At 37.4% G+C, this 24,180-nt stretch overlaps 1 protein-coding gene across 1 annotated transcript in view; it reads right to left on the minus strand.

Moving 5' to 3' along the window:
• Positions 1-21,734: 21,734 nt before the first annotated feature.
• The window catches only part of Peli1 (pellino E3 ubiquitin protein ligase 1), a 24,979-nt gene continuing 22,533 nt past the window's right edge, over positions 21,735-24,180 (minus strand). The window contains exon 7 of the mRNA XM_010609744.3: positions 21,735-23,756. Coding sequence (XP_010608046.1) covers positions 23,190-23,756 — 567 coding nt within the window. The 3' untranslated portion in view covers positions 21,735-23,189. The remainder of the gene's footprint in view (positions 23,757-24,180) is intronic.

Raw genomic sequence — 24,180 nt, forward strand, 5'->3', positions numbered from 1 at the left:
AGGGCTGATAAAAAATTCATAGCAAGACAATAGTTTGAAATCAAGTGATTTTGATTAGCAAATGCCTTTATAGAAAAACTGTTTATTCAGAGAAAAAGATGTGTTTATGTACATTAGTGAGGCAGTGCTTAAGGACTGCCCCTGAGTAGATTACAGATAGAGCCGAGAACACAGGATATGACGTCAGAGCCATTTCCCTGAGACTAGAGAGGAAGTTACAAGTTTAAGCAACATGCAGGAAGTTGGGAGATTCAGAGAGTATGAGCAGAATGTTGCCCGAGATGAGTGGAGTTTGAGCCCTTAATCAGAAGGGGTGTATAACCACTTTCCATTTGGAATTAGGGCAATTACACAGAAGTGGAAATGCTGTGATTAGGTAATGATAGGCCTTGAGATGGTGCTTGCAGATCCTAAGGACCTGCACGTGGTCTGAGAATAACCAGCAAGAGAAGAACAGGCTCACAGGATGAGTGGGTTAGAAGAGGCTTATTGATGGGTCCACAAAGTTCACACTTCCTGCTCTTTACTACTGAAGGCTGTGGCAAGAACTGTTTCTCTCAGTAGCTGAAATCAATTTCTGCCCATAGGCCAGGGCGAATAATTTCCTTACCAAGGCAGGCAGGGGGGACAAGAGAGTGGCAGATTTCCCTGCACTTGGATCACATCTTATGAAAGGGAAATAGGAGAGGAGAATCCTAGGGTGAGTGAATAACCTTAAAAAGACTGAGTGATTTCCCAAGGGAGAATTTTCCCAGTTTGTAAAGAGACTATGATATTGTTTATTGCCAAGACCAAGCATTTTCCACTTGTATCAGGAATGGGAACTTTCTAGAAAGAAGTCATTATAGACAGTAAAATTACTATTTTTATGTATATTTGATTTTTAGTGGGTACATTTAACTCTTACATTAGGAAGGCCTATATTATTACCAGATGAAGATAACTCAGCTTGATGTACTGCTGCCTGTAATGAAGAGAGAGGAGGAAGGGACAGAGAGAAAGGGACTGAGTCTACCAATAGCAATTTCCTTTAGGGACGGGATAGAAGAAGAAATAAAAATATTTTTTCATTGTGTAATTTCTATGCCTTTGCATTTGTTCCACATTAACTATTCAAAAAACAAAACAACATTAAATACCTTTCGTTTCATGAGAAGCTTTGAGTCATTTCCCCTTAGCGTACCTTTTGGTTACTCCCTGCATCTGCGTGATGTTGGCTCTGTGAGTTCTCTGTCTTGTCTCTCCAGCTAGCCCACAACCCAGCTGTGCTTTGCACTCCAAACACAGAACCATACATAATCTTGCAGATGGACCATTCCATCTACAGGGGATACAATCATTCTGACCCAGTCATTCTTGCCTGATGTCCTGGATTTAAGGCTGGGAAGGACTGATGGGGTATTTGTACCCACTCCAGTTATGTCCACCCTTTGGCATCACATAGCAATGGAGGAGGTAGTGGGAAAAACTTAAGTTCTAGCGTCAAACTTGATGAGGTCACTTCTGCCAGCTACTAGCTTTAGGTCCTTGGGTGAGTTTCAAGTTTCTTCCTTTACACACTGGAGTTATCCTAGAACAATGCTAGAACTGTTCTAATTACTTTTAACCCCCAGTCCAAGAGAATGAACTAATTTTTGCAAAATCTTGCATCAGGCAAAACTCAGCATACCTCTTCTCCCTGTTTTCCTGTTTTTACCTAAGATATAAGTCCTTTTTTCATTCACCTATCATACCACTTACTCTCATTTACATCCTTTATTATATGTATTTTACTCTTTTAAAATATTTTATTGGTACATTTTAGATATATAATACAGTTACATTCATCATTGTGATCTTGTACCTTTACATGACATACCTTGGTTCTTATTTTTTTCCCCATTCCCCTAGTCTCCCTGTATTTTACTCTTGACTAAACCTCCTTCAGTTCTTTCTGTTATTAATTCATATGTTTTCATTTGCAGGTAACAGGTAACTCAAGTCTAACTGGTTTAAACATTAATGGGATTTATTTGTTCAAGTAACTCAAGATTTAGCAGTGACAAGGGTCTTGGATTTGGTTGTAGTTCAGACTTACGAAGGACCTTGCATTTCCATTTCCCCATTCTACCACCCTAAGCATCAGCTTCATTTTGAGATTGAGTCCCCTACTGATTATATAGGATAGATGTCAGGAGCAAATAAGCCTACATGTTTCTTCATTGTGTCCAGAGGGACTGAGGAATCTTCAACCATCAAACAAAAGCCTGACCTTTTATTAATTCAACATCCTGAATCAATCATGGTAACCTGCAGACTGACAGGTACTAATTCCCTTAGCTCCAAACTAAATTGTTCACCCTGAAGCCAATCAAAGTAGCAAGAGAGTTGGGATCACCATGATTAACGTAGAACACTGGTTCTCAACTGGGAGTGGTTATTGGTTCCTTGTGAGTAGAGAATCACTTAACAGTGAAGATAATTCTGAGAAATGCATCATTAGATAATTGCATCAATATGAGAACATCATAGAATGTATTTACACAAATCTATAGGCTTGTATTAGCCAACTTGCCATCACAATAATGAAATACTTGAGACAATTTATAAAGAAAGAGTGTTTACTTTGGTTCACAGTTCTGGAGGCTCCAGTCCAAGATTAGGTGGCTACAACACTTCATGTATTTGACAATGGCAGTACATCATGGTAGGAGTGCATGGTGGAGCAAACCACTTATATCACGAACCAGGAAGTGGTAGAGAAAGAGATTGGGCTCCCAAAGTCCCTTCTAAGGGCACATCCCAGTGGCTTAGGGACTTCCCATAAGGCCCTACCTTCTAGAAATCCAAAGCCCTCCCACTAGCACCCAGCTGGATCAGTGGTATAGCAGACTACCCACCAGGCTATATGGCATGGCCTTTATCTCATGTGCTGCATGCTATTGACTGAAATATTTTCAGGTGGCACATGATTTTATCTGTGGTTTTTTTTTTTTTTTTTTTTGGTACCGGGGATCAAACTCAAGACCTTGCACTTATGAGGCAGGCAGTGGAACCACTGAGCTAAATCCTGGGCCCTGTATTTGTATATTGTTATGACTGAGCATGACAATGACATTTAGGTGGTAGTGATGGGGAGACTAGGAACATCATCTGTCTCAGTACACAGGTCATATACAGGAAAGAACTGGCCTGCCCAAAATACTAATATTACCCCTGTGAAGAAACACTGGCTTAGATCATGTTCAATTTCCTACAGTACAAAAGTCACACTGGAAGGAGGCTAACTCAGGAGGATAACAAATTCTAGGCTAGCTGTGACTAAATAGTAATACCTCAGTTGGTTGTTGTTTTGTTGTTGTTGTTGTTTTTGTTTTTGTTTTGTTTTGTTTTTGTTTAGTTTTGGTTTTTTGAGACAGGGTCTCACTATGTAGTTGAGACTGACCTGGAACTCACTATGTAGCCCAGGCTGGTCTCTAACTCACAGTGATCCTCCTGCCTCAGCCTCCCAAGTGCTGGGATTACAGGTGTGCACCACCAAGCCCGGCAATACTTTGGTTGTTGAATGGCTCCAAACCTGAACTTTCCCCTATCTGAACAGCAAAGTTTGAAAAAAAAATCTGCTGCATGTTTATAACTTGGCTCAATAGACAACCCAAAAATCTTACTTGAAATAACTTGTAGGCTCACCACAAACACAAAGGAGTGACACTTCAGTCTCAGTGCTGCTCTGGCCCAGACAACATGTAGTAGGGCTTGTGTTAGTGAGTTAAAGCATTTATCGTCATCAGGCCAGGGATTTAGCTCAGCTATGCTGCTGCCTGCCTTGCAAGCACAAGGTCCTGAGTTTAATCTGTGGTACCAAAAAAAGGAAAGGAAAGGAAAGAAAAGAAAAAAAAAAACAGAACAGAACATTTGTCATTGGCCTTTTTGTGTGTGTTTTATTTGCATAAAAATTTTAACCATGGCTCCGAAAGAAAGTGATACCAGGAGTAGAACTAAGGGAAACTGTGAGAAATGACAGAGTTAAAGAAAGAAATCATTGCAAATTTTGATAAAGTCTTGGAAAAATAAATTTATAAGTATAATTTTGGGTCCCCAGAATCAATTATTTGGTTTTCCATTTTTTTTCATGGGAAAAATATGTTCAGTTCTTGAACTTTGTGGAGTTCAAACATGAATTTGGGATAAACTGAGATCAACAACTGAAGTTCCACTGTATAGTGAAACCTGTCTCAAAACAAAAACAAAACAAAAGACATACTGTGATTGGATGGATTACCTGAACAAAACTTACTAGGCTACTCAGTTCCTTCCTAACCTTTATTGGCTCCCTTTGCCTTTACTTAAATTCCAACTCAGACTATTCTGTTAGTTTAACCACCCTCTTGACTATAGTTTACTTCTTAGCCCTATTCTGTCATACCTACTCAACTAGACCCCACTGTGGTGGTGATTCTTGGTTTCTCACACAGATTTTTTGAAAATAGACTCAAAAATTTAACTGAGCTCATGGCCATTCAGGTGGCTCTGTCTGTGTGCCTCCTGTGTGACTACATCTAGTGCTCGTGTGCTGCCTGACTAGTTGTGGTCAATGGACTTAAGTAGAAGCGTCATATGCTTTTCTCTTGGTACTTCCTCCTGTTGGCTAAAGTTCAAACAAAGTGGATGGGACTGGAGAAAACACTGAATTATGACACGAAAGCCAAATGCTGAGGGTGGCAAAAGCAGGAACTAGACAATCTGAATTCGTGACACCATGGAGCTCCATTTAAAACATTGTTCATCTACTTGGTTTTTATGTAAGAGTCATCAACTTTCACGTTTAAGCAACTGTTACCTGGACTTTTCTGTCATTTACAGACAAACGTGACTACTTTAAAAATATTAGACCAATCTAAGTCCCTGTCCCATTTTGGAAGTGTCGAAATTAGCTGCCTTAATTCTCCCATGTGCTCTCTATCCTATCTTTTCCATCTACTCAGGACTACCCTCTATCCTTTTATCTCCCGCTTCCCCTCCTCTCCTGATTCCTACCTTTTAGCTTTCAAACATTCCCAAGTAGCTCTCATTTGCAAAACAAAGAAAAGACAAACTCTTTCCTTAAACCTGGCATCCTCTTCCAGTTTTCTCTTCTTCCTTCCCTCCCTACTTTCCTTTCCTTCGCCCCACTTGTTTTCTTCCCCTTCCTAGTCCTACTACTTGAATTTGCTGAGTCTTTACTTCATTTACAAGGATCATCTCCAGACCTCTGGAATATGTCTTTTGCTGATCAAAGGCCCAACACTTTTTTTTTTTTTTTTTTTTTGGCAGCTAAATCCAGTGAAGTTTTCTGTTCTCAGTTAACTTTATTTGTCAGTAATGTGGTATTATAGATCACTTCTCATTAAAGCATTCTTTTCTGATTTTATGTCATTGATCTCTTCTGGTTTTCTTTTTTCCTCTGACATTTCTTTCTCTCAGTCTTTGTTATGGATTTCTTTTTTCCACCTATCCCTGAAATGTTAATCTTTTTAATTTATCTAGCTTATGGCTTCCTAGGAATCTGACTCACTTATAGGACCTTAAGCTGATTTTCTCCAAATCTGTATTTCTAAGGCAGATTTCTTTTGGAGCTGTAAAGACTCATAAATTCAACTGCCAGTAGAACAGCATCATGGATATCCTGTGATCTCAAACTACATTCCTCTTTCTCCCTTTGCCTACAAATCATCTCTCTAGTTTCCTAAGGTGGTCATAACCCTTTTATCCAATCAACCATAATGTCCTTTCAGTTTACCCTTAAATAGGTTAAAATGTTTCCAATCCATTCACTTTCATTTACACTGCATTTCCCTTTGCAGCGCTCCGTCGCAATTACCTCTTAGTTGGGTTGTTCTACAACTGTCTCTGCCTCTGGTAGTCTTGGACACTGATTTTCCGCAATGTAGCCAGAGTGATCTTTAAAAAGTGAAGATCTGATCTTGTCATACCTGATTCCCATGGCCCTTAGGATAAAGCTCAATATCCTGATATGGTTAACAAAAACACTGTCTGATGTCTCTTGCCATTCTTTTTACTTTTCATTTATCCAAGTTCAATTTCAGTTTCTCAGATACATGCCATTCTCTATTGGTGCTGATCCTCTCCATGAGCTAACCTATTGTCTCTGTTAGAAATCCTTAACCTACAACCCCTGTCTGCCACTGCCTCTACCTTGGCTATCTCTCCTTTCCTTCAGGTCCCTGACCCATATCTCTTCCATCTAGAGTGCTTTTTCTGACTTTCAGTGGCCCTATTCTGTGCTTCCAAAGGATTTTATTTACATCCTAGCACTTTCCACACTATATTGTGATTGCTTATTTATGTTCTACTGTATTTTCAGCACTGTAAGGATAGAAACCATGTCCATTTTTTAAAAATCTTAATATATAGCTCAAGTGTCTCTCACTTAGTTTGCTATATTTTTATTGAATAAATCCAAAGTAGATATTCAATATTCAATACATGCTTCCCTTTCTTAGTGGATAAACATTTCTGACTAGACAAGCAATTAAGAGATATTCAGTGTAACACCACTCTCACATGAATGAAAAGAGACTCCCTCTTTTCAGACAGCTTTAATACTTTTCTTAAACACTAATTTATTTTTTTAAATATATGTATTTTTTTCTCACACAGGGGACTGAAGTCCAGGCAGGCACGGCAACACTGAGCCACATCCCAGCCCTTAAACACTAATTTTTACAGAACACTGTAAATTTTGTTTTCTTTGTTGTTGTTGTTGTACTGGGGATCAAACTTGGGACCTTGAGTTTGCAAGGCAGGTGGCAGCACCACTGAGCTAAATCCCTGCCACATATTTTTCCTTCTTTTCTCATATTTTTTACTTCTCTTCTTTCCTTTCCTCCACCTCCCTTCCTACTTCCCCTTCCCTTTTAGACCTTTTCTTCCTATTCTACATTATGTATTTGGGTTCTCATTTACTCTTGCAGTTTCTCAGACCAGAGAAACTATTCAGTATTTACACGTGTGTCCTGTTTACTTCACTTAAGAGTATGGCCTCAATATGCATCCATTTAGCTATTAATGTCTCTAGTCTATCATTCTTTATGGCTGAGTAGTTCACCATTTTATTAAAAACCCCTTATCTTCTTTATCCAGGCACCAGTTGATGGGCATTTGGGGTGTTTCCAAGATTTAGCTATTACAAACTATGCCACTATAAACATGGGTGTTCTGGGCCGGGGATTTGGCTCAGTGGTTCTGGCACCTGCCTCGCAAGTACAAGGACCTGAGTTCGATCCCCGGTAACAAAAACAAAAAATAAATAAATATGGGTGTTCAAAAAACAAAATGTGTGTGAATATCTCATTGTGGTATGATGCTTTTAAATATTTTGGGATGATACCCAGCAGAGGAATAGCTGGGTCAAATGAGGCCTCCAATCCTAGCTTTTTGAGGAATCTCCACACTGATTTCCACTGGTTGCACCTGTGTTTCCAAGATTTAGCTATTACAAACTATGCCACTATAAACATGGGTGTTCTGGGCCGGGGATTTGGCTCAGTGGTTCTGGCACCTGCCTCGCAAGTACAAGGACCTGAGTTCGATCCCCGGTAACAAAAACAAAAAATAAATAAATATGGGTGTTCAAAAAACAAAATGTGTGTGAATATCTCATTGTGGTATGATGCTTTTAAATATTTTGGGATGATACCCAGCAGAGGAATAGCTGGGTCAAATGAGGCCTCCAATCCTAGCTTTTTGAGGAATCTCCACACTGATTTCCACAGTGGTTGCACCAGTCTGCACTCCCACCAACAGTGAGGAGGGTTCCTTTCTACAACACTGCCAGAATTTGTTGTCGGTTGACTTCTTGATCACGGCCATTCTTTCCGGAGTGAAGAACACTGTAAATTTTGATACTCATGTAGAAAAAAGGTTAAAGTAAAACTAACTCCTGCTTTCTAGTGTAAGTTGCCAACAGGCCTCCTTATTTGAGGTTTCCCTAAGAGTCCCAAGGACAAGGAGAGAGAAAGCTTTGTCATGATTGTTAGTAAGACTCTTGCTACTTTCCTGCTCTACTCAAAAAGATTGGAATTCCTCTCACCTATCCTGTGATTACAGGGTTGTTAGAAAATTGAAAGTGCTTTTCAACACATGAAGGATGACTGGTCCAGTATTAAGCTGCTCTAATATTCAATAAATATTTAACTGCAGGCTGACTGAATGCAAGACATCCTCTTACTTTCCATAGTCTATTCAAGTTTATGAACAGTTTTTTGTTTCCTGTAAAGTTATTCTCTCACACAGACCTCCTTTCAAAAGAGGCGGACCATTCCTCACTGCCAAAGGCCTACTAGCCTCTAAGAAGCAGAATAAAATCAGACTATTTCAGTCACAATCATACAAGTCCAAATGACATTACTAATTTAAGATTTCAAAAGAATTTTGCTCTGAACGATTTGTCTAATATCAATCTTGATGTATTACATTATCCATACTGTTATCATTCCAGTATAGATTAACTCTTGGTACATATTGTGAGATTGTTAGTCATAGAATCGTTTTCTCCATGAGAAAAATACTTGGTTAAGAAATAGGACAGGGCCAGGGATTTAGCTCAGTGGTTCCTCTGCCAGCCTCACAAGCACAAAGTCCCAAGTTCAATCCCCAGTACAAAAAAAAAAAAAGACAAAAGAAACAGGAACAAAAATTAATTAATATGCAACTGCACTACATCCATCTGAAAGGGAAGTGATCCAGAATTCTATAAAAAATATGGCATTATCTTGTTGGCATCCAAGACACCGTTAGTTTGCTTGGACACATCACCAGAAAACAAAAACCAAGGGCTGGCATTTCAGAAATGCTATGTTAGCTAGAAATGAGCTATGAAAACAAGCACATAAAAGAAGGCCTTAAGAGTCAATGTGTAATTTCTATCCAAGATTTGTTGTCACTACCTACCTTTCCATTTTGTTTAAATATACCTTGTTCTCTAAATAAAGCCTTCTATCATTTTTCCATATGGAGAAACTTTAGAGAAACAAAGTAACAAAATATATCTTCTGGAAATGTTTTCACTCAATGAGGTGTGAACTTCTTGTTTCTGTGCAAACCTACAGGGTAATTACGGTTAATGGTGTACTTACAAATCAAACTAAGCATATTTGGAAATCCAGGTTAACTGAGAGCTTCAAATTACTCAACAGTTAAATAAATGCAATATTCTTAGAGTAAAAATGCATATTTCTCTGTGTTATGTTAGTTCTCTTGTTAATGGTGCTCTCATTTTATAGTACACTTCATTGGTAAGTAGGCTCAATCTTAATTATAACAAGGGCCGGGGATTTAGCTCAGTGGTTCAGTGGCCTGCCTTGCAAGCTCAAGGACCTGAGTTCAATCCCCGGTACAAAAAAAAAATCATAATGAAGGTATGCATGAAAAAGTGCACCAATTGCTTTTCTTTGAATATCACCAAAACCTTTTTGCAGATCGAAATGCTGTTCAAATTAGTGTCACAGTTCAGCCTATGATTAAGTTCCAATGCAAGCCAATAGGGAGAGATCCTTGGAATCTGTTAGGGAATTTGCTATGTTGATTCACTGCTATGCATTCTGTCCCCCTCCCCCAAACCCCCAAACTTTCAAAAGTGTTTCACCTGTGAATTATTTTGATTATCCTTTCTATTAGCTATTGAGTAATTTAAAAGTTCCTTAGAGTGAAGATACCATCATAATTCATTTAACATATTATGACTTTATTTCAAAGAGGCTGCTGAGCTCCTCAAATAAAAAGGCTGAACAAGTCTAATTCCACACAAAGACCAGCACCAGAGACCTAACGAACTATGACGTAGAACAAGGATTCATTCACTGATGCCAAAGGGATTGGAGGAGCATGATGATGATGATGATGATTGATGATGATCATGGTGATGGTGTTGCCATAGGACTACAGGTAATGAGGTTTGGGACCATAGGTAGAGCCAAGGAGTTACAAGTAAAAATATGCTACAAAGTTACAGGAAATGCTGGCTTTAGTGAAATGTTCTAACTCTCTTCACTCAGTGTCTAGTTTATGGGCAGTGAATAACTGCCGCTTGTTACTTACTCTGATAAAGGAACATCTAAGGATTGGTAGCAGAGGCCAGGTGGGATAAAAGTTTGGATTTGTGCTTGTCTGAAGCTATGAGATCCCACCCAGACAACATTTCCAATGACCCTTCTGTATTTAAAGAGGAATTAATACACTTTGGGAAACAAATATGGCCACATTTGAAGTCAGCAGCAATAATGAAACCGTAAAACCACTTTCCAATAAACACTTCTAAAAAAAATTTATTGGTACATTTAAGGTATACAATATAATGGTATTCATCATTGGAAATTTGCACCTTTACTTAATCTATCTTGGTTCTTATTTTTTCCCCCATTCCCCTTTCCTCCCTTCAACCCCTCCCTCCTTCCCTATTTGCAAAGACTCTCATATTAATTCCATTCCCTTCTTTCCTTTCCTCTACATCTCCCACTTTCCCTTCTCCTTTGCTCCTTTTCTTCCTATTTTGCATTATCTATTACATCTTTTAGTCCTTATTTACACTCTCAGTTTCTCACACCAGAGAAACTATTTGGTATTTACACGTGTCCTATTTATTTCACTCAAGAGTTACAACCTCAATGTGCATCTATTCAGCTATAAATATCTCTAATTTCTCATTTTTTATGGCTGAGTAGTACTCCATTTTATTAAAAAAGCCACATTTTCTTTATTCAGTCTCCAGTTGACGAGCAACTGGGCTGCTTCCTAGTTTTATCTATTAAAAATTGTGCTGCTGTGAACACTGATGCACATATAACTCTGTGGTATGATACTTTTAATACTTTGGGGAAGATACCCAGCAGGGGAATAGCTGGGTCAAGTGAGACTTCCAATCCTAGTTCTTTGAGGCATCTCCATACTGATTCCATAGTGGTTGCACCAGTCTTAACACCCACCAGCACTGGACCAGTGTTCCTCTCTTCCCACAGCAAGCCCAGCATTTGTTATTGGTTGATTTCATAATAGCAGCCATTCTTTCTGGGGCAAGATGGAATCTCAGTGTTGTTTTCATTTGCATCTCTCAAATGGCCAGTGATGTTGAACATTTTTTTCATGTTTATTTGCTATTTTTACATCTTTGCCTGTTCATTTCAGATGCCCATTTTTGGACCAGGTCTTTAAATTTCGGAGGTCTGATTTTTAAAAAGATTTTCATATATTCTAGATAGTAGACCATTGTCTTGAGAAACAGCTGGTGAACATTTTTTTCCCAAATTGTGGGTTGTCTCTTCACACTGTTGGTGGTTTCTCTTGCTGTACAAAAGCTTTTTAATAAAAAGGCATCCCACTTGTTGATTGTTTGTGCTAGTTCATGGGCAACTGAGGTTTTGTTCATCAAATCTTTTCCAACACCTATGTCTTCAAGAGTTCTACCTAACCTCTCTTTCAGCTGTTTTAGTGTTTCTGTTTTAATATTTGGATCTTTAATGCATTTCAATTTTAGTTTAGTGCATGGTGAGATATACAGGTCTAGTGGTAATCTTTGGCAAGTTTTTCCAGCACCATTTATTAAAGAGTCTATCTTTCTTTCAGTGAGGGTATTTGGCTCCTTTGTCAAAGATAAGGTGGCTAAGTGTGTCTGGAGTTGTTTCTGCATCTTCTAATCTGTTCCATTGGTCCTCAGGTTTGTTTCTTTGCCAGTACCATGTTGTTTTTATCACAGTAGCTTTGTAGTATAGTTTCAAGTTGGGGATTGTGATACCCCTACCTTGTCTTTATTGCCTAGAATTGCTTTTGCTATTCTAGGTCTCTTCTTGATACAAATGAATTTTTGGATTGTTTTCTCAAGGTCTGTGAAGTATGCTCCTGGAATTTCAATTGGGATTGCAAGTCCAAATATATAGCAATTTTGGAAGTATAGCCATTTTCACTATGTTGATTCTTCCAACCCAGGAATGAGATGTCTTTCCATTTTCTGATATCATCTTCAACCTCTTTTTTGAGAATGCTATAGTTTTCAGAGTAGAGGTCTTTGATTTCTTTTGTTAGGTTGATTCCTAGCTATTTCAATTCTTTGAATGCTACTGTGAAAGGAATCATTTGTCCCATTTCTCTCTGTGAGTCTGTTGTTAGTGTACAGAAAAAACATTGATTTTTATGTGTTGACCTTGTATCCAGCTACTTTACTGAATTTGGTTATTAAGTCTAGAAGACTTTTGGTGGAGCTCTTGGGTTCTTCTATATAGAGTATCATGTCATCTGTAAATAATGACAATTTGAATTTTTCATTTCCTATCTTTATTCCTTTTATTTCTTTCTCTTGTCTAATTGCTGTGGCTAATGTTACCAAAACTATATAGAATGGGAGTGGTGATAGTGGACTTCTTTGCCTTGTTCTTGATTTTAGTGTGAAAGATTTCAGTTTTTGACCATTTAGTATGATACTGGCTGTTGGTTTTTCATAGATGGCTTTTATCCGATTGACATAGAGACCATCTATTACAATTTTTTATAGGGTTTTTATCATGAATGCATGTTGGATTTGGTAGGACACTTTTTCTGCATCTACTGAGATGATCATGGTTTTTGTCCTTGTCTCTATCAATGTAGTGTATGACATTTATAGATTTGCATATGTTGAACCATCCCTGCATCCCTGAGATAAATCCCACAAGGTCAGAGTGTGTGATCTTCTTTATCACGTCCTGCATTGTATTTCCAAGTATCTTATTAAAGATTTTTGCATCTATGTTCATTAGTGAGACTGGCCAATAGTTCTCTTTTTCAGTTGGGTCTTTCTCTGCTTTGGGGATCAAGGTGATGCTTGCTTCCAGGAATGAATTCAGGAGTATTGCTTCCCTTTCAATTTCACTGAAGAGTTTAAACAGCAGTGGTAGAACTTCCTCTCTAAATGTCTTATAGAATTCAGCAGTGAAGCCATCAGGGCCCAGGCTTTTCTTAGCTGGTAAGTTTTTAATCATGTTTTCAATTTTGTTGATTGATATTGGGTTGTTTAGAATTTTTAGGTCTTTTTTGTTCACCTTTGGTTAATTCATACATATCTATGAATCTGTTCATTTCTTCTGTGTATTCCATCTTATTTGTGTATTGGTTCTCAAAGTAGGTAATGATGATCCTTTTGATTTCTGCTGAGTCCATTGTAGTTTCATCCTTTTCATTCCTAATTGCTTGGATTTGGACTTTTTCTTTACTTTTTTTTTATAAGGTTGGCTAAGATTTTGTTAATATTATTTATTCTTTCAAAGAACCAACTTTGCTTCATTGATTTTTTGTATCATTCTCTTAGTCTCCTTTCCATTGATTTCTGCTCTGATCTTTATAATTTCCTCCCTTTATGAGCTTTGGGATTGTTCTGCTGTTCTTTGTCTAGAAGTGTGAGGTTCAGCATCAGGTTGTATAATCGAGCTAGCTGTCTTCCTAATATGAGCATTCACTGCTATGAATTTTCCTCTTAAGACTGCTTTCATTGTGTCCCATAGATTCTGATATCTTATACCGTCATTGTCATTTAATGGTAGAAACTGATTTCTTCTTTGATTTCCTTTGTAATTCATTGGTTATTCAGAAGTGTGTTGTTCAATTTCCATGTATTTATAAAATTCTTTCAGTTTCTTTTGCTACTGATCTCCAATTTCATCACACTATGGGCTGATAATATATATGGGATAACTTCAATTCCTTTGTACTTAAACATGTTCTATGATCAAGTATGTGGTCTATTTTGGAGAATGATCCATGTGCAGCTGAAAAGAATGTATATTCTGATTTTGTGGTGTGGAACACTCGGTAAACACCTGTTAATTTGTTCAGTAGTTTCACTGAATTCTAGTATTTTGTTTATTTTCTGTATAGTTGATCTATTTGTGACACTGGGGTATTGAGGTCTCCCACTACTATTGTATTAGTGTTTGATTTTTCATGTCCTTTAGTATTTGTTTTATATAGTTGGGTGCACTAGTGTTTTGTGCCTAGATATTTATGATTGTCATTTCTTCCTCTTGGATTGTTCCCTTTACAAGGATGTAGTGTCCTTTTTTGTCTCTCTTAATCAGTGTTGCTTTGAAATCCACTTGATCTGCAAAAAGGATATCGACTTCAGCTTTATTGGGGGGGTTCCTGTGGCATGGAGTATTATTTTCCACCCTTTCACTTCCAGTCAATGTGTTTCTTGTGTGCAGTGTATTGTTGTATCTTGGTTTTTGACCCATTCTGGCAATCTGTTTCTTTTGATTGGTGAATTGAGACCATTAACATTGATGGTTATAACATATGTATTGCCTTATCCTTGGCATAATTTTTTCTTTTTATTGGATTCTCCCCCTTTGCATTTAATTCCTTGTCATGCCTGATGGATTCATCATGCTGGGCTTCCTGGGGTTGTGATCCTCACTGTCTTTTCCTAGGATATTGTTCAAAACTTTTTGGAGTGCTGCTTTGGTATTCGTGAAGTTCCTCAGGTGCTGCTTGTCATGAAAGTATCTTATTTCTCCACCAATATTGAAAGATAGCTTTGCAGGGTACATCAGTCTGGGTTGGAACCTGTTTCCCTTTAGGGCTTGAAATGCATAAGTCCAAGCTCTTCTTGCCTTGAGGGTTTGTGTTGAGAAGTCTCCCGTGATCCTGATGGGCTTTCCTTTGTATATGACTTGTTTCTTTAACTGCTTTTAGAATTTTGTTCTTTTGTTGGGTTTCTGGAATCTTAACTATTATATGCCTATGCATAGATTTTTGTTTTTTTCATTCACAGCTAGTTGGAGTCCTATATGGCTCAATTATCTTTATGTCGTTTTTTTCACCTGCTTGGGAAGTTTTCTGCCATTACTTCTGTGAACAGTTTTTTATGTTGTCTGCATTCTCTCCTGTTTCTTCATTGACTCTAATCAGTCCTATGTTATTCTTGCATTGTCTAGCAACTGCTGGGTTGATTTCTCATTATCCCTTACTATTTTTAAGAAATTTTTCTTTTCCTGGTCACTAATTGCATCTTCTATATCTGAAATTCTGTCCTCACATTGGCTCACGCTGCTCAGTAAACTTTCAATGGAGTTTTTAATCTCCTGGAAATGTTTGTATCTGTTCTATGGATTTCATTTGTTTCCTGTGTTGGGAGTCCATCATATTCCTTGGCTCCTCTATTTTTTAAATCTGTGTCCACTCTAGATTTATTAATCACTATGGGCATAATCTCTGCTGTTATCTGAGAAATTATTTCTGATTTCATTTTTTCCAGGTCCTCTTTCGTTGCCAGTTCAGGTAGTCCAGTGGTTGAGATTTTCCATCTTGCTTCCCTTTGGAGTTGGCTTAGGGGATATTGAAGTCTGGTTTTGAGACTTGCTTGTCTTCTCATTTCAACATATACAGCCTGCTGTTCATTTGTTGAGGCAACTTTTTGCTCACCCAGTGTTCTTCCATTTTCAGCAAGGCACTGAGCAGCCTTTTCTCTGCTGCTCACCAGTACAGATTCCTGGATTCAGAATGGTGGCCTTCTGGATCCCTGAGCTGACTTCTTGTCTGGACAGGCTTCTGGCTGGGGCTTGTGCACACTTGGGATGGTATCTAGGTGTGCCTCTGGCTAGGGACCCTATGTAGCTGTTGTCTGGGAGGGCCTTTTGCTGGGGCCATGTACCCCAGTCCCTGGTGTCTGAGCAGACTTCTGGCTAGTGTCTCTGTGCACTTACTGATGGTATCAGGGTGAGCCTCTGGTTGCTTGCACACCTGTGCAACTCTTTTCCAGGCAGACCCTTGGCTTTGACCTGTGTGTCCAAGCCAGGGTGGGGCCCTGGCTGTGATCTGCCTGCAGCAGGGCTTCTCTGATCCCACCCATCAATAAACTCTTAACTCTCAAAGTTAAAAAAAAAAAAACAACAAAAAAAAAGGCCCAAGAACATATAGCAAAGCACTAAACTGGTCTTTTTATGTTTTTTGCAAAAGGCCACATCCCAATTAATGTCTTTGATTTTCACTATATCACATGAGAAGTATCACTTCAGAGTTGTATTATATTATCTCTGCAATAAGACACCAGCTTTGAATTGTATGCTTGATTTAGGTATTCCTGCTATGGTTGAATTTTTGAATAAAATAAAAAATATATAAACATCTGCATTTATACCACACGACTAATATAGAAATGACATTAATTTGTTAAGAATTGACACACTGAAGTGAACACTCTTTTTAATCTAGTCAGTTTGAGAAGTTATACTTATTCTAAAATTTGGAGCAGCTATCTGGCACACTACATACATATGTGCAGTAGGTACAGTATGTATGCTTCTCGGACCTCTCCAAGAAGTTGCTTGTCCTTCCCACTCACAGTTGCCTTACAAATTCAACTTTGGAATTACTTCATAATCCTAACATGATGCTAATACCCACAGTGAGGAATTATTACCCTTCCTCAGCTACCATCTGAGCCATGTGTTGTACTGGGAGCTCCTCTACACACCTGACAGGCAGTGGCACCATCTCATTCTCTTCTCCCTGTGTATCTAGTTGACTTCAACTCCTGCTTCCCACCTAGGGATTTATCTCTCGATTCAAGATTTGGATGCAGGGCCAGGGATTTAGTTCAGTAGGTTCTGCCGCCTGCTTTGAAAGCAGAAGGTCCAGAGTTTGATCCCCCCAAAAAGATTTAGACAACTTTGTGGCTATTTGGAATTCAGATTACTAGTTATTCAACTATATTGTGAACTGAGAAAATTTTTAATTGCTTGACATTTTTATAGTCATTCATTACCATCTCCATTACAAATAACTAATTTTCAAAAAAGAACCCGATAAAGCCAAGTAAAACTGAAGAGCTGCTGAATTTTTTTTTTTTGAGCCTCTGAATTTAGATACTTTGTGATATCCAAAGTAACTGTCCTCCACCATAAGTTAAAAAGTAAAATACGAGCCATGTCACTAAGTGACCACTTACATTTGCTGACTTTATGTAAAATACCAGGGGCTGGGCATGGTGGCACACGCCTGTAATCCCAGCACTTGGCAGGTTGAGGCAGGAGGATTGCTGTAAATTTGAGACCAGCCTGGGGCTATATAGTGAGTTCCAGGTCAGTCTCAACTACACAGTGAGACCCTGTCTCAAAAAACAAAACAAAAAAACAAACAAAAAAAATTTTTTTTAAAGTAAAATACCAGGGGACTGTAAGGGAAACTCCTGGCGTCTAGTTACATTACCCAGGCTTCCCTTGAATTTTTGGCCTAAAGCAGTTCGCAGTCCGGACTAGAGGAGTATGCCACTGCACCTAGCAAAACTTTTGATTCTTTTTCCTTATTTTTCCCTTTCATTTCCAAACTAAGAATAATGAAATCTGAAGCAGACTGTCCCCTACAATTGGGAATTATTGTTTGCATGACAAGGGTTATTTTAATTTTGCGGACTTGTAAACTAAAAATAAAAGCTACTTAACCTTTGCTTCAATAATTAAAACATGGAATATAACCAAATCTTGTCTCAAATTTATGAAAACCAAGGGAATGAGGATAGGTGTAGAGGGTTGAGGTTCTAATATTAGATTTATGAATCACTTTATCTGACTAGGCTTTGGTTTTATCTGTAACTTGACTACCATAATCTGAATTTATATTCTATTTTTAAAAACTCAATAGTTTTACAGTACTAGTGTAATACAACTTCTGGAACATCTAATCTTAATTTTCCCTTTTAATAGTGGCTGTCTTGTGTATTTCCTTATCAATAATAGTTTCTCAAAAAAATTACATCTGATAAGCTTTTTTACTGCAATTTTTTTAGTGCAATTCTCTTTTTTCCATAATCATCCTTTTCTCTTCTAGCACCATCCGTGGTTTTCTTCGTGTTGTCCTGTCAAACTACCAGTTACTCGTACTTTTTATAGTGTCTTCTTGTTTCTTTTCAGCATAGGTAAATGTATTTTCTGAACAAATAGCTTGTGCAACCATTCTTATGACCTTTTGTTAATGTGCCTATTCAGAGACTGTTTTGGTAGCTTAAAAGTTGAATTCCCAGTTTGCTTTATCATCCAAGGAATATTTTCTGAGCATCTACCACGTGGTTAAGTACCATGTATGCATACTTATTTAGCAACCCACAAAAGAATCCCTTCAGTGCATTACAACACTAAAATGAAGGAAGCAGAAAATGGCTTTGTACATACAAATATGTATGGTTCTGTACATACAAATAAGGCAATACCTTCAAAGTTCAAATTCTGAGTCTTTCCACTATTAACCATGTGAAGCTTGGGGGAGTTACATTGCTTTGGCTGGTCTCCACTGCAAAATGGAGATAATAATTCCCGGGTCCTAAGAATTTTTGAGTTTTAAATACCTCTAATATTGTTAGTATAGCATTTAGAACAGTGTTTGACAAAGAGCAAAGAAGTGTTAGCTGTGATGAATTTATTTTATGCTATGGCTTAATTTTGATTTACATAGCTGGGTTTACTATTTACTATGGACCTAAAGAACCTAGCATTCTCATCACATCATCCAACACAATGTTTGGATATGACAATTATTAGGAAAACTTTTATTTATTCCCTTTTCTGTTGACAATTATCAAAGAGAGGCATTTTTCCTCCAGGGAAACTGGATATTAAAAGCTGCCATTTATAAAATAGGTTCAAGAATTGTTTTTCCATAAGCACTTGAACATAAGAAAAAAGAAACTTCATGAAAAAACACAAACTTGGGATTTTGAAGCAGTTACATATTAAGAAAACAGTTCCATATCAAGAAAGCAGTTACATATCAAGAAAACTGAGAATTTATTTAAAAAGACAACAGCCAAGTAAAAAGTGTATATGGGCAAGGAGGAAGAATTATCAGAATACTTGAGTTAAAGGAAGTTACTATAATTGAAAACAGAATTTCATCTCCTCAGAGTAGCCAATGGCAGAGAAACATGAGAGCTGTCCCAACTCTACTTCAATGAAAGAAGTCCACAGTAACCCAAAGGAATACTTTGTTGATTCATTCCTAAACTAGCATAGGGTGTAGAGAAGGCACTGATTATCATTAACAGTTGAGAACTTTAATAGTAGTTAAAAAAAAAGTGGACATTCCACATCTGGCAGAAATTTTACGTAAAAGGACCCTCAATCTGATGTTCCTGATTGTATCAGTGTGCCTGTTCATTTATGAATTTTCTTCCAGTTGTTGAAGCTGACTGAACCAAGTCTTTATTGTTGGGAACTGATCTCTGAGCTTTACACTGTACCAGAGCTACACCTTGATACCTGAGTGGAATCATGCTTGACTCCTTTTGTTCACATTCCATAGCTGATCTGCCAGCAAATGCTGTCAGCTCTCTGTAAAAATATACCCAGGATATGATCACTTCTCCAATTGTCTCCATATCATCACCTTGATCCCAGCCACTATAATTTCTCTCCAGGATTACTTCAACAGTCTCTCTGCCCTCACCTTTAGTCTGTTCGGATCCTATTAAGGTATCAGTCAGATCATGTCACTTCCAAGTTCAAAACCCTCCAAAATCTTCCATACCACTCAGGATACAAGTCATAAATCTAAGGAGACCTTTCATAATCCTATTTCAGCCCAAATCTTCCCCTTAACCTCTGTCATTTTAATTACTCTTCCCCTTTTTCGTTATCACTTAGCCACACTGGCTATTTGATATTGTAAAAGTATTCCAGGCAAGCTTCCATTTCAGGGTTCTTGTGGTAACTTTCTTTTGTCAAAATGCTCTTCTCCTAAGTAACCACATGCTTCAGCTCCTTCAAATCTTTACTCAAATACCACCTTCCGAGTGGGACTTTCCCTGGCCCTATTTAATACTATAAATACTACAACCCTCTACATGTATTTTTTTACCTCCCTTTTCTGTTTGTCCTTCAGCATTCTTCCTATCATGTTGTATTTTTTACTTTTTTCTTACTCATTCCTATCCTCCCCACTACACTACAAATCACATGAAGGTAGGGATTTTTTTCTTCCTGGTACATCACCCATTATTTACAGTAAGACGATGTAGGGTATTCTATTATATAAGTAAGTAGATAAAATTTGAAGCCAAGTTTTTTTTTGTTTTTTGGTACTGGGGATCGAACTTGGGTCCTTGCTAAAGCCAAGTTTTTAAAGTACACTTTCTATGAATAATTTTGAAATTGGGACTAAGCTAAATCCCTGGCCCAGAAATAATGCATGGATTTTCATCAATGCCTTTACTCAGTCTGTGTCAGAAGATCATGCATCACTCTCAGTTGTGGAGGTATCTGGGAAGACTGCAGTAGGAAATACTCAAGTATTAGATGTTACATATTTGCATTATTATTTCCACTATGCTTTACATGTACCAGAAGATTTTTATATGAATTATGGCTTCAAGGGGATAACCCAGAAAAAAGATTGAGCATCTGCCCTTCATGTTTTCCTTTTTGACTAACATGTTAGATGAAAGAAAACTGAATTCCCTACATAAATTAAGTAACTTTTAAGTATGACATTGCTTTGATAAAAGAGTTAAGCCATAAGGTTCTCTTGAGTGTGCATTTAAGAGACTTAAAATACTGATATTACTTTACTACAAATGAGTGTTTTATTAGGCACTGGCAAAATGACAAAACTAATATTCAAAGTGCTTAAACAGAAAACACCTAATGATTTACACTGTTTTTAAAACTTTGAATTTGACAGAATGCAAATCAGGTTTTTCCTAAGTGCCAGACAAACTCTGGTGCCTTAGGAAGAACACGAAACTTTATGATCACTAAAGTAGTTACTATGCAACTACAACAAGCCAACTCTCTAGGGACTTCACTTAGAGAAGGGCTTCAATTTATTAACCACCATCAATTTCCTTTATTAATAAATAAGAGATCACTCCAAAGAGAACCAGAGACTTTCAAGTGTTACACTGCCTGGTGTGGTGGTACACTCTTGCACTTCCAGCTACTATGAAGACAGGAAGATCACAAGTTTGAGGCCAACTTGGACAATTTAGCCACTCTGTTTCAAACCCAGAGTAAAAATAAAGAGCAAAATAACAGGAAGAAGGGAGATAAATTTTTCTCAAAAGCAGAGAAGGAGTAAGAGATGAAAATGTGTTATGTACCTGTACTAATTCCACACAAGGAATATATACACTATGTACTGCAAACATGTACTAATAAACTAAAAAGAAAACAGAACAAGACTTGGGGTGTAATCAGTGGAAGACTGCTTGCCTGGCATGCAAGGGGCCCTGGGTTTATTTCCAATACTACAAGAAAAAAAAAGTATTACATTAAGTGCAAACTCCACATCTATTTTAAATGAATATTCTTAAAATATAGGGTAGATTTGTCTACATTCCTCTTCTGGTTTCCCATTCTTACTATAAAAAAGGAACTCACAGAGACAAACTCAAACATCTATTTTGAAAAGTATTTACTTAGTTTGAATAAATTAATTGCAAATAAAAATTAAACTACAATATATAGCCTGAATAGAAATAACTAGAACAAGTACAACAGGATTTGATTTCCTTGCATTAGTCACAAAGCATGTGACAATCTAGAAAACTTCAAAATCAATTATATTTCTTTGAAAAAGGAGTAACAGCAGTTACTGATACATCACAACTAAAAAACTTATAATACAAGTTTCCTGACATGCATTTCCTGAGTGAACCCAAATGATCATTTTTAAAAACAAGGAATTTTGACAAAGTAAAATAAAATAGTTCATGGCTTCTAAGCAACAAGTTTTTTAAAACAAACAAAAAACCTGAACAGTGATGTAATATGATAAATTAAAGCTATGCTATCACATACAAAAATTTGCTGTCAATTAAGTATCATACAACTTTTCAAACTAAAGGAAATCAAAAGACCAAAAAATGATGCTGTTTAATTTAAAAGTATATTGATTTCTACAAGTGTCAAAAAGGGTTGGTGTAGTGCAATGGTCTGTACTTTCTTTGTGGTGTATTTAAAAAAGGGGTTTGAGAGGAAGAGAAACTTTTTTCTTACTTCTGAAAGCAGAGGACTTACTGGAATAGAGCATAAACAGACCTTTCAAATGTGTCCCTCTGCTGCTGTCACTGGTGCATGTGTGCCAACCAAACCTTTACTTGAGTCATGCTGTGGCAACACTCCTTAGGATTCAAGCCCACAGTTAAGGATGGTCTGCTAGTTTAAAAAGGGGGAGCACTATTGTCACTCAATCCTTTATACCTGCAGATTTTCTAATGCTTGGATAAAACCAAACACAGAATAATTAAGCATTTCTTCTTCTAAAAGCAAATCAAGTTACGCTCTTATTAATTTATGCTTTTTCTTCTGGGAGTGATTTTTCTTCTAGAAACAGTGAATAGGTAAACTACAGTTTATCCAACAAATAAACATGCCAAATGTTACTGATACTAAAAAGATTAGTTATCATGGGAGAAAAATAGATAATCTAGATTAAATTGCATATTCAAAGGAGCATATAAAATGTTTCTTAGCATTAAGTTTTTGTTATAGTACTACTTGAGAGAAACATTAAGGAAAAAAATCTTTCCTGATTATCTTCAACGTGGTTAAAAACAAACACCTCTTACACAATGGTAATTAATATGAATTTGATTTTAAAGTATTTTAATTTACCAAATTCTACACTTAGATGGGGGTGGGGAAAGAAGCTTTCTTGTCCTTCTTCCTAACTTGGCAAACCTTGAGCTATGTGCTCACTAAGCTACCATTCACACCAAAGGTGTGAAACCATCATTACCATACTACTCTATCAAGAACATTCTATTTTCTAAAATAAAGATAAATAGAAAAAAAGTTAATATACATGTTGCTGTATTTTACAATGTTTGCAACAAACTGTAAACTAACATAGTTTGAACCAACAGTACCCTCAGTTATATAAAACAATTTCTAAACACTGAGGATGGGTGATTCAAAAACACTAAAATGAAGGCATCAAATTAGACTATGTCTTTTTTTTCCTCAAAATATATTTTCAAAAACTCAGAATTCAGAAGTCTGGTACTTTCAAAAACGCATTTACTTGAATTTCCCAGGTTTTTGCTCAGAAACTGGTATTATTTTTTATAAATGTTTAAAAAATTCTTCATCTTAATGCAAATAACCAGAGCAGAGAAACTGTAACGTGGACAACAGGTTGGAAAATCCAACCCACTTAGCTTATAAATTTATAATGTAGTCCTGGAGGACAACTGTTTGTTAGTCTAGTGGTCCTTGGAAAATAAGTCTGATGTAGCCTTGTTCACCAGCCAACTGATGCGCACAAAAGGGACAGGCTGCATGAAAAGTATGAGTACCATGAGGAAGCGGGATTTGGGACCAATAGGCTGTTGTCTTCTCTGAACACACATGCCCACAAGGGCTAAACGCATGGGTTGGAGGGCCGGCGTCCACATAAAATCCAGCTTCACATCCAAGCCACAGAGGGACATAGGGACCAACAGACCTACACATAGGACATTCACGATCTTTTCCATCACGTTCTTCTTTGTTTCCCCAGTTATGATAGCCATGTACATGGCCGCAGTTTAGATATACCCATGGTTGTTTTTCATCTACAACATCTTTCCTCTTCATACTGGGAAATGCTAGTGTGTTGAACCCTACAGGGCACTGAGGTCTTGCTGCATTAATTTCCTGTCTCAAAGCTTCTAAATGCTTCACGGTAGGAGTGTGGGAAAGGCCTTCAGCAGTACGCCAGAGCAATGTTGCACCACAGAGGTCAATTAATGAGCCATCTTGTAACTGATTAGTTTCAATTTCCACCTAGAGGAGGAAAAAAAAAAATCACACAAAAAACACAGTCAACAGCATGTTTTGGATTTTCACTTAGACTTTTGGTCATGGAAGGACTTTTGGTTCCTTACTCAAGAAATGAGGTTTCTTAGGATTATCCACTAAATATTCAAGAAACTAATAGCAGTTATTAAAATATGAGTTTGAAAAGTATGCAGCATGACTGAAATACATATGGTGACTGTTTACAATTTATTTATTTTTGGTACTGGTGGTTGAACTTGTGCTTGCAAGGAAGGCCACTAAGCCAAATCCCTGGCCCCACTATTTACATCTTAAAAGTTTATTATAGAGTACATCATTAACCATCATTAACACATACCAACCCCCACTACTTCCTACTTTGTGTGTGTGTGTGTGTGTGTGTGTGTGTGTGTGTGTGTGTGTGTGTGTG

The sequence above is a fragment of the Fukomys damarensis genome, unplaced genomic scaffold (genome assembly GCF_012274545.1).
Source record: "Fukomys damarensis isolate Sample0158 unplaced genomic scaffold, DMR_v1.0_HiC HiC_scaffold_2, whole genome shotgun sequence".
NCBI classification, from domain to species: domain Eukaryota; kingdom Metazoa; phylum Chordata; class Mammalia; order Rodentia; family Bathyergidae; genus Fukomys; species Fukomys damarensis.